Here is a 17,699-nt window from a genome sequence, read left to right as displayed (position 1 = left end):
TAGTTGGGATTGGTCTTGGCACTGACCTATTATAGAGATTATTGCAAAGTTATCTGCTGAAGAGGTGCTGCAGAGAACAAGTTGTGAGGCCTGATGGTGTGCGCTTTGGGGCAGTTTGGTTCTATTGCTGGATATTTGGTTCGTAACTTATGGTTGTGCAGGTTATATGTCCAAAAGGCATTTCAAGGGCATATTGTTGTGGGGATGCAGTTCCCTCTTCTTGCTGGTGCCAAAGTGGGTGGCATGTATTTTAAGTACGTCTTTGGCAATATTGGTGGCATGTTTGGAGCCACATTTGGTGGTGTTTTGTGGCGCCTATGGGTGTGCTTATGGGAAGTTCTGATGACTTGGATTTATACTGAACTTCAAATACTAATGTGAGCTGTTTTTTTTTTTGCACTGTTATTAACCACATTTTTCTTCCACAGGACAATACACGTAAAGGACTTTGCAAGCTTAAATGTTGGACTCAAGCGTGGTGTTTAACCCTTGTTTGCCATATTTTAATGCCCAATTTGCCTGGCTGGTGTGTGTGTGGGGGAATGTGTGGTGATTATGTGTGGTGCAAATCGGTGTGTGGGGTTTTGTGGATGCCCGGATTTGTGGTGACAATTTGTTTAGCGGGTTTAGCGGGTTGTGGATGCCCGGTTTTGTGGTGCCAATTGATTAGTGGATTGTGGAAGCCCGGTGTGTTTGTGCCAATTGGAGCGGGATGTGGATGCCCGGATTTGTGGTGCAAATTGTTTAGCGGGATGTGGATGCCTGGTTTTGTTTGCCAATTGGTGAGCGGGATGTGGATGCCCGGATTTGTAGTGCCAATTGTTTACGGGATGTAGATGCCCGGTGTTTTTGGTTGGTCCCTGGAGTGATGGAGTGGAGGTTATTGGTTGCTCTATGGTGAGCATGGGATGCTCAATGGTGAACATTTATTAGCTCAGGCATGGTGCCTGGAGTGGTGGAGTAAGGTGAGTGTAGTAAATTTATGTAGTAAACGCTTGCACAGATGACAGGAGGCGTGATGACTGGCTGGATGTCTTTTATTGCACAGTGGACATCTGCCAGGAACATGTAAGTAATACAGAACCTGAAGGCTAGGCAAACGTGCCTAATAACTGTTGCAGGGCTGTGGGGACAAAAATGTCTCGTGGTGCGAGCCCCCAGGCCCTAATCTCGGAGGAGCCGGCAGGACGCGTCTTGCCGCGTCCTCTGGTGCTCCCGTAATGCGCGCGAAGCGCGCAGGGGCGGTCCTCACCACCAAAGCGAGATCTTGGGAGAGTTGGTGACTCTCGCGATATCTCTACACACCTCCCTTTGGTACGGAAAGAGGAAGTTCATTGCATAACATAGTCACTGTATCTCACCAGTCTTCTGTGCTCTCTTCTCGGCCGGTCACCCTTTCCAGTGCAATCTTCCTGTTGCTCCTGTTCGGATTCTGGCATGGGCGATCCCGGTTCCATCTCTGTTTCTTCCCTTTCTTTATCGTTTCTCTCGGGCTCCCGTTGTTCCCTTCGCTCGTTGTCTATTCCTTCTTCGGCATGTGGTCTCTCCGGGGTTCTTGCTCTTTCTTGTCTCTTCTGATATAGGGCTACTCTTTCCAGATTCCATGTGCGCCCGTCCTCGGTGCGGACATGGTTCGTTCCCCTGTGGACCACTTTGGTGGGTCTGCTGAACCGAGAGCCCGTGATTTGGTCCTTTTTTGGTAGTCTTATTTTGACCCAATCTCCCCCTCCAATGTCTGACGCTTGCTTGGTTCTTCTTCTTAGGTCACTCCATGTTTTCATGCGTACCTTGCTGTTTTCAATTCTCCACACCACTTCTGACATGTCCACTGCTTCATCTTCTCTCACTTTGGATAACCATGGTGGTATGAGCGTGGAGGCTGCACTCCTCCCTCTCAACATTCGAAACGGGGATATTTGCGTTATACCGTTTGGAGTGAGTCCGTGGGCCGCTATGGCCTCATTGGTAGTTTTTGGGGGGTCCATCCCAGAGGCCGTGGCTAGTTGGATTGCTCCCTTAATGAACCTGTTGGCCCTTTCAACAAGCCCATTGGCTTGGGGATGATACAAGGCCGCCTTCTTTTGGCCTATATTGTGCTTTCTTAGGAATTGTTCCATGTCCCGTGAGATCAGTTGTACCCCATTGTCTGTTACTACTTCCTTGGGGAGGCCTTCTCTTTGAAAAATTTCCGTGAGGACTTCAATTACTGTCGCTGTGGTAATGTTTGGGACGAACTCAGCCTCGACCCACTTGGATAGGTAATCAACCAGCACTATGCCGTACCGATGTTCTGGTGCCATCGCTTCCGGAGGTCCTATAAAGTCTATGCCCACTTTTGACCACACCGCTTCTGGTACTTCTGTGGGAATTAGGGGTGCCTGTCTGAGTTTCAGTCTTTTGTCGCTATTGAGGCACTCATGAAAGCGCTCTATCATGGTGCGAATCTCTTGGTCCATGGACGGCCACCAGTAGGCCTCCCGGACTCTGCGCCGGGTCATCGTGTTTCCCAGGTGACCAGCGTGGGCTCTGCATAGAATGGTGCTCCTCATGCCTACCGGTGGGATTATCTGGTCCATCTTCATTATTATTCCGTCCGTTTCAGATATCTCTTCGGCCACCTTCCAATAGGGTCTCATACCTTCTGGCACCATTTTTTCACCTGGCCACCCTTCCTTGATCCACTCACGGATTTTCGCCATGGCCGGGTCTTTTCTGTCCTCTTCCAGCCAATGTTTCTCGCTGAGTTCCATATAATCAGGTGCCTTTATATCGGTGATAGATGCCACTATGCATTCTCCTTGTAGAAACGTGGTGGCCTTGTCTTTACCTTCTGGCAATCTAGACATGCAGTCAGCCTGCAAATTCTTCCACCCTGATATGTGCTGCACTTCAAACGTGTATTCTTGCAGTTTTGCTGCAATGCGTGCCAGTCTGGGTGTGGACACTTTGGTACCTCCCGGGCTGAGCATGTGGATGAGGGGTTTGTGGTCTGTCACCAATTTGAATTTCGTGCCCCACACATATGTTCTAAAAAGTTCTACCGCCCATGCGCACGCCAACATTTCCTTTTCTATGGTAGAGTAGTTCTGTTCCGCCGAGGACAAGGCCTTCGAGGCAAAGGCTACCACATGCTCCGTGTCCCCCTTCTTCTGCGTAAGAACTGCTCCTAGTCCATATGCACTGGCATCCGTGGTGATGACTGTATCCCACTCTGGGTTAAATGGCTGTAAACACGGCGCTTCCATGATGTGCCGTTTTATACTTTCAACCGCCTTCTTCTGGGGTTCTTGCCACGAGAATACCGAACCTTTTTTTAGTAGGCCACGGAGTGGTGTAGAGGTTTCAGAGAACATGGGGATAAATTTTGCGTAATACTCTGCCAGTCCAAGAAATGATCTTACTTCGTCTTTGCTGGTAGGTTCCGGTGCTTTTATGATTGCATGCATCAGATTTTGTTTGGGACTGATCCCTTTTTCTGAGATTTTGTACCCCAAGTATTCGACCTCTTTCACTTTGAATGCGCATTTTTCATGGCGTAGCCTCACCCCTGCTTCTTGCAACTTGGTCAGGACAGTTTTCAATGTGGCGTCATGAGTTTGTTCATCCCCTGCGTACACAAGGATGTCGTCCTGGAAATATGCAACGCTTTTGACCTTTCGTAACAAGACATCCATCATGCGTTGAAACGCTGACGCTGCCGACGATAACCCGAATGGCATCTTGGTGAACTGATAGGTGCCAAAAGGTGTGATGAATGCTGTGAGGGGTTTTGACTCTTCATGCAATTGTATTTGGTGGTATGCGTTTCTCATATCCAGTTTTGAGAAAATGTTGGCTTCCTTCATCAACAAAATGAGTTCATTTATGCTCGGTAGTGGGCAGTTGTCGGTGATGACCTCTAAGTTTAAACTGCGAAGGTCTATACACACCCTTCGCTCTTGCGAGTTCGGTTTCTTTATCAGCACTACTGGGCTCAGCCATTCTGACGCTTCAACTTCTTCAATGACACCCTCCGCTCTCATTTTGTCCAATTGATCCCTGAGAGTGTCTCTTGCGGTTGCTGGCACAGGCCTCACTCGATGTTTGACTGGGACGGCATTCTTTTTGAGCAATATTTTATGGACAAAGCCCTTGATTTGACCCGGCTCCTCCGAGAAAAGTTTTGGGTAGTCACTCTTGACAATGGGCCCATTCCTCGCGCAGACACACAGTACCTGGTCTTCTGTGCTGGGGTCCAGTTTGATTTTGAGCTTGTCTTGGTCGTCCCATCCCAGTACCGCTGGGCCTTCGTGGCTGAAATACACTCTGGTGGTGGTTTCTCTTCCTTTAAACTCCACCTTCCTTTTGATATATCCCAGTAGTTCAACTGACGCCCCTCCAAATACTGTGGGTTTGTGTCGTGTGGTGAGAACTTGGACCTTTTCTTTTCCCACCATTTCCTTATATGTCCGTAGGGGTATTATGGTGAGGTCCGAACCAGAGTCCGCCATAACTCTTGTTTCACGACCGTCAATTTTGATTGTGCAATGGGGCTTTTCTCTTCTTGCCCTTGTGCTGTTTACCATAATGACTGTGGGTCTCCCCTCATCTTCTGAGGACGATTCTCGCTCCCTGTTGTGATCCGTGTTTACACTGGTAACTTTCTTGTTCCTCCACCGACATACCAACGAGAAATGGCCAATGCGTTTGCAGATGGAGCACTCCTTGTCTCTATCTGGGCACTCCCTATCGAACGCCAGGTGTTTCGTGCTGGTGCACCTGTGGCATTTCAGAGGTTCTTTCTTACCTCCTCTCCCCTCTCTTGTGTCGGGTGTCTGTCTTTCTTTCTTTGAGTGAAATGTGACTGCTTGGATTTCAGCAGAACTGTGGGTTCCCGTGAGTGGCAATTTCGATCGCCTTCTCCAGTTGTAATTCTTTCTCCATAATGAATTTATCTTGAACTTTTCTGCTGTTAGTGTGGACTGTCAACATGTCGCAGATGAGGCTCTCAGCATTGTTGCCAAAACTGCACAGCGCCGCCAGTTCTCGCAGCTTGGTGACGTAATCGTCGACAGGTTCAGATATTTCTTGTCTGCAGGTGTAAAAGCGTATTCTGTGCAACACTGTACTCTTTACTGGCAAATCTCTTCACTATTCTCCTAACTGCCTCCTTAAAGACGTCATCGTTGTCCCCTGCCACCGGGATCGGGGTGAGACTCTCAAACACCCGCTGTCCTTCCACTCCTAGGGCATTAAGTAACATAGCCCTACGCCGTGCCGCTGAAAATCCTGCCCCTCCTAGCGCCTCTACATACGTCGTGAAAAGGGGTTGCCATTGCGGCCACGGGATGGCGGGTTTACCTGGAGTTTGCAGGAAGGGGGTGGCGGCGTCGCTCCTTGCATGTTCCCACGTGGGTTGCAGTGGTGATCCTCGTCGCCAATTTATGTAGTAAACGCTTGCACAGATGACAGGAGGCGTGATGACTGGCTGGATGTCTTTTATTGCACAGTGGACATCTGCCAGGAACATGTAAGTAATACAGAACCTGAAGGCTAGGCAAACGTGCCTAATAACTGTTGCAGGGCTGTGGGGACAAAAATGTCTCGTGGTGCGAGCCCCCAGGCCCTAATCTCGGAGGAGCCGGCAGGACGCGTCTTGCCGCGTCCTCTGGTGCTCCCGTAATGCGCGCGAAGCGCGCGGGGGCGGTCCTCGCCACCAAAGTGAGATCTCGCGAGAGTTGGTGACTCTCGCGATATCTCTACAGTGAGTTTTGGTTGCTCTATGGTGAGCATGGGATGTTCAATTGTGAGCATTTATTAGCTCAGGCATGGTGCCTGGAGTGGTGGAGTGGTGGAAATATAAGTGCGTGTTTTGGTTGTTCTATGGTGAGCATGGGATGCTCAAATGGTGAGCATTCAGTAGCTCAGGCATGGTGGAAATTGGAATATGCTCAGTTGTGAGCATTTGTTTCTCTAGAGGATGTTTTGAGGACGCCCATAGTGGAGTTGAAATATGATGCATTAGGCAGATAGTGGGGTTACCTTGTAAATTGTGTTAGCACAACCTGTTGTAAGTGAATAATGATGCAGGGATATTGTTGTGAGGTAGGTGGAAATGGTTGTGTATGAGATTGTGGGCTGGTTCCCTTGAAGTGAGTTCCATAAAAGGCCTGTTATGGTTCTTGTGATTGTTGGAAGTGGGTTAGCTATTTGTAGCTTTCTAAGGACTTGGTAGGGGATAGCTTTTTGCTAGGTGTAGTTTGTTGGATGGGTATATTTTAGGAGGATGTCTGTAGATTGTGTTTCATTTAATGTTTAGTTTGAAAACTGTTTAGTGTCCATCATCCTTCTGTTCAAAATTGTTTAGTGCCCATCATTCTCTGTCTCTTCATTATTCTATATTGCTAAGTAAGGGGGGAGATGTGTTGGGTTTTACTTATTCTGGTCTTTCCCTGTTATGTGTGTGTGGGTTTGTAGTGTGGAATATAGAGTGTTGGCTGTGAAATGTTATTGTGTGAAGCTGCTCTGATTCTACAGAGAGTCAGTTGAGAACTGAAGCCTAAGAGAAAGGGGACCGGTGGATGCTTCTATCCTATGAACTTATCCTGTAATATTCCTAATGTACTTACCTGTGTTCCTACAAACTTACTAAACCTACCTAAACTGAACAAGGCTCCTGAGTGGTTATTTATAACCCCAAACCCGCAACTTAACAGAGGACCATCACCACTAGGCAAAAGGAGGAGGAGGAGGACGACTACCACTAGGCCAAAGGAGGAGGAGGAACACCACTAGGCCAAAGGAGGACGACGAGGAGGAGGACCACTAGTAGGCCAAAGGAGGAGGAACAGGAGGAGGACCACCACTAGGCCAAAGGAGGAGGAGGACCACCACTAGGCCAAAGGAGGAGGAAGCGGAGGAGGACCACCACTAGGCCAAAGGAGGAGAAAGAGGAGGAGGACCACCACTAGGCCAAAGGAGGAGAAAGAGGAGGAGGACCACCACTAGGCCAAAGGAGGAGGAGGACCACCACCAGTAGGCCAAAGTAGGAGGAGGAGGAGGAAGACCACCACTAGGCCAAAGGAGGAGGAGGAGGACCACCACCACGACTAGGCCAAAAGAGAAGGAGGAGGACCACCACCACGAGGCCAAAGGAAGGAGGAGGAGGGCCACCACCACTAGGCCAAAGGAGGAGGAGGAGGACCACTACCACTAGGCCAAAGGAGGAGGAGGAGAACCACCACTAGGCCAAAGGTGGAGGAGGACCACCACTAGGCCAAAGGAGGAGGACCACCACTAGGCCAAAAGGAGGACGAGGAGGATCACCACTAGGCCAAAGGAGGAAGAGGATCACCACTAGGCCAAAGGAGGAGGAGGATCACCACTAGGCCAAAGGAGGAGGAGGAGGACCATCACCACTAGGCCAAAGGAGGAGGAGGAGGACTACCATCACCACTAGGCCAAAGGAGGAGGACCATCACCACTAGGCCAAAGGAGGAGGAGGACGACTACCACTAGGCCAAAGGAGGAGGGGGACCACTACTAGGCCAAAGGAAGAGGAGGAGGACCACCACTAGTCCAAAGGAGGGGGGGGACCACCACTAGGCCAAAAGGAGGAGGAAGAGGAGGAGGACCACCACTAGGCCAAAGGAGGAGGAAGAGGAGGACCACCACCACTAGGCCAAAGGAGGAGGAAGAGGAGGAGGAGGACCACCACTAGGCCAAAGGAGGAGGAAGAGGAGGTCCACCACCACTAGGCCAAAGGAGGAGGGGGAGGACCACCAGTATGCCAAAGGAAGAGGTGGAGGAGGTCCACCACTAGGCCAAAAGAGAAGGACGACGACCACCACCACGAGGCCAAAGGAAGAGGAGGAGGACCACCACCACTAGGCCAAAGAGGGAGGAGGAGGACCACTAACACTAGGCCAAAGGAGGAGGAGGAGGAGAATCACCACTAGGCCAAAGGAGGAGGAGGAGGAGGAGAACCGCCGCTAGGCCAAAGGTGGAGGAGGACCACCACTAGGCCAAAGGAGGATGTGGAGGACTACCACTAGGCCAAAGGAAGAGGTGGAGGACGAGGAGGATCACCACTAGGCCAAAGGAGGAAGAGGAGGAGGAGGATCACCACTAGGCCAAAGGAGGAAGAGTGGGATCACCACTAGCCTAAAGGAGGAGGAAGAGGAGGAGGAGGACTATCACCACTAGGCCAAAGGAGGAGGAGGAGGACCATCACCACTGGGCCAAAGGAGGAGGAGGAGGACGACAACCACCACTAGGCCAAAGGAGGAGGACCATTACGAGGCCAAAAGAGGAGGAGGAGGAGGAGGACCACTACGAGGCCAAAGGAGGAGGAGGAGGACCACTACGAGGCCAAAGGAGGAGGAGGAGGACCACTACGAGGCCAAAGGAGGAGGAGTAAAACCACAACGAGGCCAAAAGAGGAGGAGGAGGACCACCACGGGGCAAAAGAGGAGGAGGAGGACCACCACGGGGCAAAAGGAGCAGGGGGAGCGGGCCAAAGGAGCAGGGGGAGCGGGCCAAAGGAGCAGGGGGAGCGGGCCAAAGGAGCAGGGGGAGCGGGCCAAAGGAGCAGGGGGAGCGGGCCAAAGGAGCAGGGGGAGCGGGCCAAAGGAGCAGGGGGAGCGGGCCAAAGGAGCAGGGGGAGCGGGCCAAAGGAGCAGGGGGAGCGGGCCAAAGGAGCAGGGGGAGCGGGCCAAAGGAGCAGGCTAAAGGAGCAGGACCAGCTGGGGAAAAAAAAAAGAAGAGTACCAGGTCAAAAAGGGAGGGCTGGGCCAAAGGGAGAAGAGGACTGAGCCGTACCAAAGGAGAAGGAGGGCTGTCTTAAGAGGAAGAGGAGGGGGACAGGGTCGAAGAAAGAAGAGAAGGACCAGGGCCAGAGGAGAACCAGTAAGAAGGAGGGCTGGGCCAAAGGTGGAGTACCAGGCTGAAGGAGGAGGAGGACTGGGATAAAGAAGAAGGGGAAGGAGGACTGGGGCGAAGGAACAAGCCAAGGGCGAAAGATGGGGGCAAAGGACAAAGACGGGGGCAAAGGACAAAGACGGGGGCAAAGGACAAAGACGGGGGCAAAGGACAAAGACGGGAGACGGAGAAGCACGGGGGGAAGGAGAAGCACGGGGGGGAGGAGAAGCAGGGGGGAAGGAGAAGCACAGGGGGGAGAAGCACAGGGGGGAGAAGCGAAACACGGGGGGAGAGGAGAAACACGGGGGGAAAGGAGAAACACGGGGGGAAAGGAGAAACACGGGGGGAAAGGAGAAACACGGGGGAAAGGAGAAACACGGGGGGAAAGGAGAAACACGGGGGGAAAGGAGAAACATGGGGGGAAAGGAGAAACATGGGGGAAAGGAGAAACATGGGGGAAAGGAGAAACATGGGGGAAAGGAGAAACATGGGGGAAAGGAGAAACATGAGGGCTGAAGGAGGAGGAGGACTGGGATAAAGAAGAAGGGGAAGGAGGACTGGGGCGAAGGAGAAAGCCAAGGGCGAAAGACGAGGGGCAAAGGACAAAGACGGGGGGCAAAGGACAAAGACGGGAGACGGAGAAGCACGGGGGGAAGGAGAAGCACGGGGGGAAGGAGAAGCACGGGGGGAAGGAGAAGCACGGGGGGGAAGGAGAAGCACGGGGGGGGAGGAGAAGCACGGGGGGGGAGGAGAAGCACAGGGGGGAAGGAGAAGCACAGGGGGGGAAGGAGAAGCACAGGGGGGGGAAGGAGAAGCACAGGGGGGGAAGGAGAAGCACGGGGGGAAAGGAGAAGCACGGGGGAAAGGAGAAGCACGGGGGAAAGGAGAAACACGGGGGAAAGGAGACACATGGGGGAAAGGAGACACATGGGGGAAAGGAGACACATGGGGAAAGGAGAAACTGAGGGGAAAGGAGAAACATGGGGGAAAGGAGAAACATGGGGGAAAGGAGAAACATGGGGGAAAGGAGAAGCACTGGGGGGAATGAGAAGCACTGGGGGGAATGAGAAGCACTGGGGGGGAATGAGAAGCACTGGGGGGGAATGAGAAGCACTGGGGGGGAATGAGAAGCACTGGGGGGGAATGAGAAGCACTGGGGGGGAATGAGAAGCGCTGGGGGGGAATGAGAAGCACTGGGGGGGAATGAGAAGCACTGGGGGGAATAAGAAGCACTGGGGGGGAATAAGAAGCACTGGGGGGAATAAGAAGCACTGGGGGGGAATGAGAAGCACTGGGGGGAATGAGAAGCACTGGGGGGAATGAGAAGCACTGGGAGGAATGAGAAGCACTGGGGGGAATGAGAAGCACTGGGGGGGATGAGAAGCACTGGGGGGGGGAATGAGAAGCACTGGGGGGGAATGAGAAGCACTGGGGGGGGAATGAGAAGCACTGGGGGGGAATGAGAAGCACTGGGGGGGAATGAGAAGCACTGGGGGGAATGAGAAGCACTGGGGGGAATGAGAAGCACAGGGAGGAAGGAGAAGCACAGGGAGGAAGGAGAAGCACAGGGAGGAAGGAGAAGCATTGGGAAGGCAGAAGCAGCATTGGGAGAAAGGGAAAGCATTGGGAGAAAGGAGAAGCATGGTGATGAAGGAGAAGAGGAACAAAAGAGAAGGACTGCAAGGAAAGCAAAGTACTGGGAGAAAGAGAAGTACTGGGATGAAAGAGGACGAAAGAGACCAACTGGAACGAATATGTGACTGATATCAGGAGCCAGAAACAGAATGTACTTACTACAGGAACGGAACAAGGGCATTTTTCGTGTGCATCTTCCCTTTCCAGCAGCACAGTAAAATTGTTCTAAAATGGCGATTAGCGAAAGGTGACCACATCATTTACGTGGTTATCGTGCTGCTGGATGTGGGAGCTGCTGACACACGTGTTTCCAAAAGATGCTAACATAAGGAGCCATTAACTAGGTGATGCACCACAACCATCAATGCCTAACTCGCCTTGCATAAGGAGTAAAAAGAAACTGTCCATACACTATTCAAGCGTGGTTTGCCATAGATATCGTTGCAAGTGTATGGGATTACAGAGACTCCCCGAGTAGGTCATTGAAGTCTGGGAACAGAACATACAAGATAGTTAATAGTGGCATAAAGTTGAAGTTATGTTTGTGTGTAGTAGCTGTTGTATATTATTGCTGGTGGTTTAGGGATTGGCACAGCCCTGGTTCTCAAATCAGCTAACTCTTAGTATTTTGTTCTTAAAAGCAAAAATGACATTTGTCATAAAGGACCTGAAAACCTGGGCACTCTGATCCCTGGAAGGACTATCTCCAGCTCTCAAGACAGCACATTCACCCTATAGACTACCAAGCCATGTAGCTAATCACCACCCCAGGTATACATAAGCTACAACCTCATATGGTATATGTTTTTTAAATTCATATAATACCTAAGATACAAAAAGATTTAGCGAGATGGTCTAATTTTGAAATATTCTGGTTGGAGAAAATAGCAGCAATAATGATGAATATTGTAGCTAGTCTCCTTAGTATATTTAAGGGCTAACGCATCAACATCACTAGAAACCATGCAAAGAGGCTACGAAAGAACATTTTCAATTTCTTTTAGATAACAAAATTCCCATAATTCCCAAAAGTTTTAACGAGAGCAACGTTTGAAAAGACACTTGGTGGTCTATAAAAGGAAATTGCCTGCCCAAAGTAGATTTTAGGTCTCCTGAAGTTCTCAGCAGGGATATCACTGAAATACAAAGGGTCAATTGTAGTTTTCAAGGATCAATATGTGGCAGGTTATCCAGTAACCTTAACTCAATACAGAGACAATTTTCCTAACTCGGAGAAAAGAAGGTTCCATTGCATTCAGCTGATGCACTGGATTATGGATGAGACAAAAAAAAGAAGCAATAACGCACACATTATCAGAAATTGGACAACCCCATTAGAAGGCGTCTTCCAAGAGTGGATATCAATACTCTACAAAAGATTTGCTGTATGTCCACTTGTAAGGGTGAGCATAGAATCAGGGTGTTGGAGGTGTCAAAGCCGCCAAAGATGGGGAGTGGTTCATAAGTAATGATTATACTCAACAGAGAGACTTTTCATATAAATGAAGTTTTAGATGGTTCCCAAAATCCCAAAGGTTAAACAAGATTTACTGTGAAGCTTCCCGGTTATGTGGGTGTAATTGCGGAGAGGGGACAATCGCACACGTGGTGGAGGCACCAGGTAGTCTGCCTAGACATACTGGAAGGAAATTCATGCACAAATAAAGGACCTCTCAGGTATCCAACAACTCTTATACCCAAATGTGATAATTCTAGATTACTGATGAAAATCCCTCATAACCGATATTGGAGCATTTGACGAAACGGACCACAAACCTGCTAGATGGGTGGTTTCACAAGACTAATAACTAGTAGAAGTCCCTGCAGTCATGAAATAGTGGCTACACGTTTGTGACACCATAAAAATTGATAAACGGAGGCAATTCTAACTCACCAATTTGCACATTTTAGAAAACTTGATCGCCATTTTTGAAGTATGCATGCAGCCAAGATTGTCAGGTATTTTAGCAGTGTTTCTGAACAATTTGTCAAGGTTATGATTTGATTGAAGCATGATTTCTATGGTTGTGGGAATGTATAAAGAATTGGGAACATCAAGGGTGCGATAGGCAGATAAAAGAACGATGTATCAAAGAACACATTGGATTACATATCCCACACTATGATTTGGATTTGATAAACTGAGATATGCTGCTGGGTTGATCTGTATTGCACCAATGAACTAAATAAACAAAAGTGGGAAAACAAAATGCTGAAGGTTGCAGAGCTTTCCTTGCTGCAGCCATGAATATTCAGCCAGTGATACCAGCCCAATAGAACAGTTTATCAAGTCACCCAATGGAGAACTGCAGTTAAGTCTCTCCTTACATAGGCCCGTCATTTAGCATCTGTGCATTAATGGATGTATGCACTTATTTTACACATTGATTGTAATGTTGACTGGAACGAGTCCTAAAGTGGAAGTTTGGTACTGTTGCTTTGGGTCTCTCATGCAGAGTAACAATACGGGGCATGGATCCTTTCAATTTTTAAAATCTCTGCAGTCCACATTAGTAAAATGTCCAGAGCACTGAATTGGCGTGTGTACTTTCTAAACTGAATAGATCACCATAAACAGTTATTTTCTGTTATTTGCTTATGGTTTGTGTACATATTAACAGTGAATACTATCCATGTTTGGTCAAACATTGTTTAGGGGAAATAGGTATTTTGCGTTGCACATTTACCACCAATCACAATGATGTTGACCTACCTCTTCGGATTCATCGGGCAGGTAGCTCATGGCAGCAGCCAAGCTACCCTGTGAGGCCAAGAGATTGGCATACTGTGTGAGTTTTTCATGTAGCACAGGCCCTTGAGCAGGCAATGAAGTCCCACGTAGCAGTTCAATGGACCTACGCAACACCATCACTTTCTCCACTAGGTCCTGGACAGACAGGATACAAAGAAAATGTAAAAACGAAAGTCCTCAATTATATTTTTTCTACCTAGAATCCCACACTAAGCAACAAAACAAAATGCACACTTTATCATCATAAGGTATGATTTTGTTTATGAATTCGTTTTTGAACTTGACACAAGAGAAAATGTATTTGAGCATACAAAACAATTCATTTTTGATAGCTCTCCTAAACCGATTACAGCTTATGTGGAGTTACACATCAGAAGTAACTATGTCCAGGCAGAATGCTTAGCGAGTACAGCACTTGCCTCACATATGGTGCCAGTCTGCACTTTGCAAGTACAAATCCTGGCACTGCCAACTAAGACCTTCATCCTTTTGAGGTTGACAAACTGATTATTACATATTGGGGAATAGCAACACCTAATTGCACACCCGGATGCACACAGTGGTCATGATTGGTTTATTTGCGAGCTATACGAAACATAATTCGCAGAATACACCAATGTGACTCCATTTACAGTTCTGAGCCACATTTACAAGGTGATGCAAGCAGGACCAAAGGTCCGGGCAAAACCAGCCTTAGGAGCCGCAGGCAGAGCTCTCGACGCAGTGATTTTCCCTCTCTTCATGGGAACACCAGACTGAGAGCAGTCATGCCACCCGCACTGTCTCCCCCATGCCGTCTCATTGCCTGGGTTGCACCGGACAGACATGGCTCGGCAGTGTAAGAAGCTTCGCCCCCACCTCCTTGCTCAGTTTGCTCCTTTGCATTTCTTTGAAGAACACAACAAACATTTTTTCAAGATTTAATTGCGCATTTTCAGGCTTTTGATCAGCAGGTACATATTTGACCTTTTTTTCTTTGTTAATTTAAACAAGCAGTGCACTAATAGGCTTACAGACCGAGCCAGAGGGCACTACTGGGAGTTATGGGCTTATAAACCTCATTAAACACCGTCGCTATGCACTGGCCTTTAAATCGGTTTTCAGAGCCCATAACTCCCAGGACTGCCTTCCGGTCTGGTCTATAAGGCTTAATTATAACCCTTGGAATGTTCTCTTAAGAGTTCTCATTGGACAATATGCTGGCTATAATAACCAGTACAATCGGTACAAAGGGTCGTAAAGCCCAGGGATTGCTCAAAAATTAAAGTTACTCACCACATTGACTAGAGTAGTCATAGTCCAGAGTCCTCTTTCCTCCATCCTTGTAGGCATCCCTCAAGATGGGGATGGTGCCGGAACCTTTGGCAGCGAAAAATTGAGCTTCCCCTTTCAGTTTAGTACAGGGCGCGGCCTCAGTCCCCTTTGAACATATCGGAAACTTAGATACCTGGTTACACTTATTACATATTAGCCCAAGGCATACAAGCGGGGGCAGGCGGGTGGGACATATGGAGGAAAGGGGACTATGGACTATGAGTATTCTAGTCACTATGGTGAGTAACTTTAATTGCTCTTACGTTCTGTCCCCTTTCCTCCATCCTTGTGGGTGATTCCACCAAACAAGACGATACGGTGGAACTGTGACAGCGTGCCTCCTATCTAGGAAGAAGCAAATAAGTTCCACAGAACTGCCTGACCAAACTCAGCATCCTGCCAGGAGCTCGTTGGTGTCCAAGGAATAGTGCTTGCAGAAAGCCGACTGAGTTGCCCAAGTAGCTGCCCAATTGATGACATCCCAAAAAGCATGTCTCTGAAACACGACTGTCATGGCCTCAGCTCTAACTGCATGGGCATGAATCCCCTCTGTGACCGGCTTTCCCCATGGCCGTATACGCATCCGAAATGGCCAAACCATCCACCTGGAGATAGAAGACTTGAAAGCCTGAGAGCCGGGGAGGTACCCCCAAAAGTGACAAACAATGCCTCAGACTTCCTGAAGGATTTCGTCCGGGAGAGGTAACACTTGAGGACCCTCTTGAGATCCAAGATATGTAGGGCCCTCTCTGCATCTGACTGTGGGTTCAGGAAGAACACCGGCAGGCAGATCTCTTGATTCAGATGAAATGGAGAGACCACCTTGGGCAAGAAGTTGGGGTGAGTGCACAAGATGACCTTGTCGTTGTGAAACAAGAAGGGCTCGCAGCACGTTGACCCTGCACGCAGAGGTGAGAGCTACCAGCAAATCTGCCTTTAGTGTTACCTGCCGGATGTCCACAGTGGCCATCGGCTCGAAAAAGTTTGCACTGTAAAGCTGCAAGAACCACATTGAGGTCCCAGACCATGTGTGGTCTATGCGTCAGAGGAAAAAAGCTAGACACCCTCTTGAAGTGGGCCTTAACCACCAGGGTTGACTGCCGAAAACACAAAGTGCGGCAAGTATCCACCTGAACTCCAGAACTAGCCAGGTGCGTTTAAAAAGTCAGTACGTTGTCCAGAGGGCAGGTGACAGAATCCGGACCCTTGTCACGAGCCCAATGGCAGAACCTAGTCCATTTGCTCATATACTGGTACCAAGTAGAGGGCTGCCTAGCCTGTTGAATGACGTCCCAGTTGTCATCGGATAATTGAGCATGCTGTAGCCTTAGCTGCTCAGGAAACAGGCTGCCAGCGCAAGCCGGGCCGGGCGTTCCATTGCCCTGCCGCGTCAGTAAGCACCTGTTGGTGATCGGAAGGTGGAGGGACCCCTGGGAGCACAGCTTCAGCAGATCCGAAAACCAGGCTCTTGAAGGCCAGTGGGGGGGCAATCAGGATGAGGCTGCAGCCCACGATGCCTGGAACTTGCGGAGAGTCCGCTGGAGCAGGGGGGTTTGGGGTGGGAACGCATAACACCTGCGGCTGTGCCAACAGGGCTGGAAGGTGTCTCCCAGAGACCCCTGACCCCAACCTGCCCATGGAGCAAACTGGGGGCACTGGAATTCCGAGGAGATTCAAACAAGTCCAGGTCCGCGATCCCCCAACGCTGGAGCCTGGGCAACAAGGATCAGTGTGCAACTCCCACTCATAGGTGTTGAACCCCAAGCGGATCAGCTGGTCCACTTCCGTATTGGGAGGTGGACAGACGAAATGCAAATCCCCTCTGTCAGGGACGATTCCCAGATAGCTACCGCCGTTGTTTGTTATTTTCTATTCGCCCACTGCCCTGAGTTTGAGCAGATTGATATGCAGGAGGGCTTCCGCCCTTGACCATGTGCTATGAAAAGAGTAGCCGCTCAGCCCGAAAGAGAGGCGTCCGTTGTCACCACCAGGGTAGGCTCCGGTTGGGTGAAGGGGGCTCCCATGGTGATATTGCCGACCATCAACCACCAGCACAGACCAGGCAGGAGGAGCGGGTGTACTGGGATCCTGTCCAAATGAGACCCCTGTCTCTGGATCCCAATTGGGCGCCAGGTGGAGCTGGAGAGGCCTCATCTTGAGGTGGTCGAGTTGGCCAGAAAGTGACCCATCACCTTGCAAAGGGAGAGGAGCCCCTCGGGCATGAGGATAACCGCCGAATAGCTTTGTTCCAACGCACCCCTAGAAAGAAGAGTATAGCGGATAGCCGAGTTCAGCCCGAAAGGAAGCACCTTGTACTTGAAGTGGTACGATCAGATGCGGCTGGTAGATGGGGACATGCAGGCACGCATCCTTGAGTTCTAGGCAGTTCTACAGATAGGATTGTGGAGTTAAGAGTATTTTACTCCCAATTAATAGAATTGGAGAGCAAATCCAATTTCAAGAGTAAAAATTATTTCCCTCCTTCGCAAGAGTAAAAAGTGTCGGACAACTATCAAATTTGTGTGTAAAATTAAAACTGTTCGAAAAAATAAGTGATCAAACAGCTGTATTTCAAAGTGGCTCCAAATTATTGATTGCACCTGTAGAAAACATTTTCGCCACACAAGAACCCTGTAGATGCATACTACCCAGCTTCATCTTCATGATACTTGGGCACAAACTCTGTTAGGAGGTACTACAGATGCCACCTAGTTACATCGGCTGATTCATAAATCAAGTCCCTCACTCTACCAGCATAACTTCTCTGCCTTTCGGGCCTACTGTCGCTGCCTGGTACAACCTGCTTGACAGCCACTCCATGTTTTTGCTCCATCTCTCCTTCCCTTTGCAACTTTGTTTCCTGTCTCTCACTTTCTGACGCTCTGCCTCTCACCCTTAAGTGTTGTGATGCCACATTGTGCTGTCTGTTTCTATGTCACTCTGCCTCTCCCATCTCTGCATTCTATTGATCCTTTTTCCCTCCTATATCTCGCTGTATTGGTTGATATGACTCCTCTTCCTCTCTCATGTCATCACTCTGGCTATATCTGTTTTTTCATGTTCTCGGTTGTGGTTGCTACTCCTTTTGATTATGTTTCTT

The 17,699-nt window shown here is 49.5% G+C and overlaps 1 protein-coding gene across 4 annotated transcripts in view; it reads right to left on the bottom strand.

Moving 5' to 3' along the window:
• The window catches only part of SEC31B (SEC31 homolog B, COPII coat complex component), a 2,991,081-nt gene that overhangs the window by 730,451 nt on the left and 2,242,931 nt on the right, over positions 1–17,699 (bottom strand). For all 4 annotated transcript variants that reach the window (XM_069610491.1, XM_069610490.1, XM_069610492.1 and 1 more), the window contains one exon: positions 13,247–13,420. In XM_069610491.1, the coding sequence (XP_069466592.1) occupies positions 13,247–13,420 (174 nt within the window). The remainder of the gene's footprint in view (positions 1–13,246; positions 13,421–17,699) is intronic.

Source organism: Ambystoma mexicanum, chromosome 8, assembly GCF_040938575.1.
Source record: "Ambystoma mexicanum isolate Mex_15411 chromosome 8, UKY_AmexF1_1, whole genome shotgun sequence".
In the NCBI taxonomy this organism is placed as follows: Eukaryota; Metazoa; Chordata; class Amphibia; order Caudata; family Ambystomatidae; genus Ambystoma; species Ambystoma mexicanum.
Note: the sequence above shows the minus strand (reverse complement) of the source record. Positions and strands in the feature narration are given on the sequence as shown.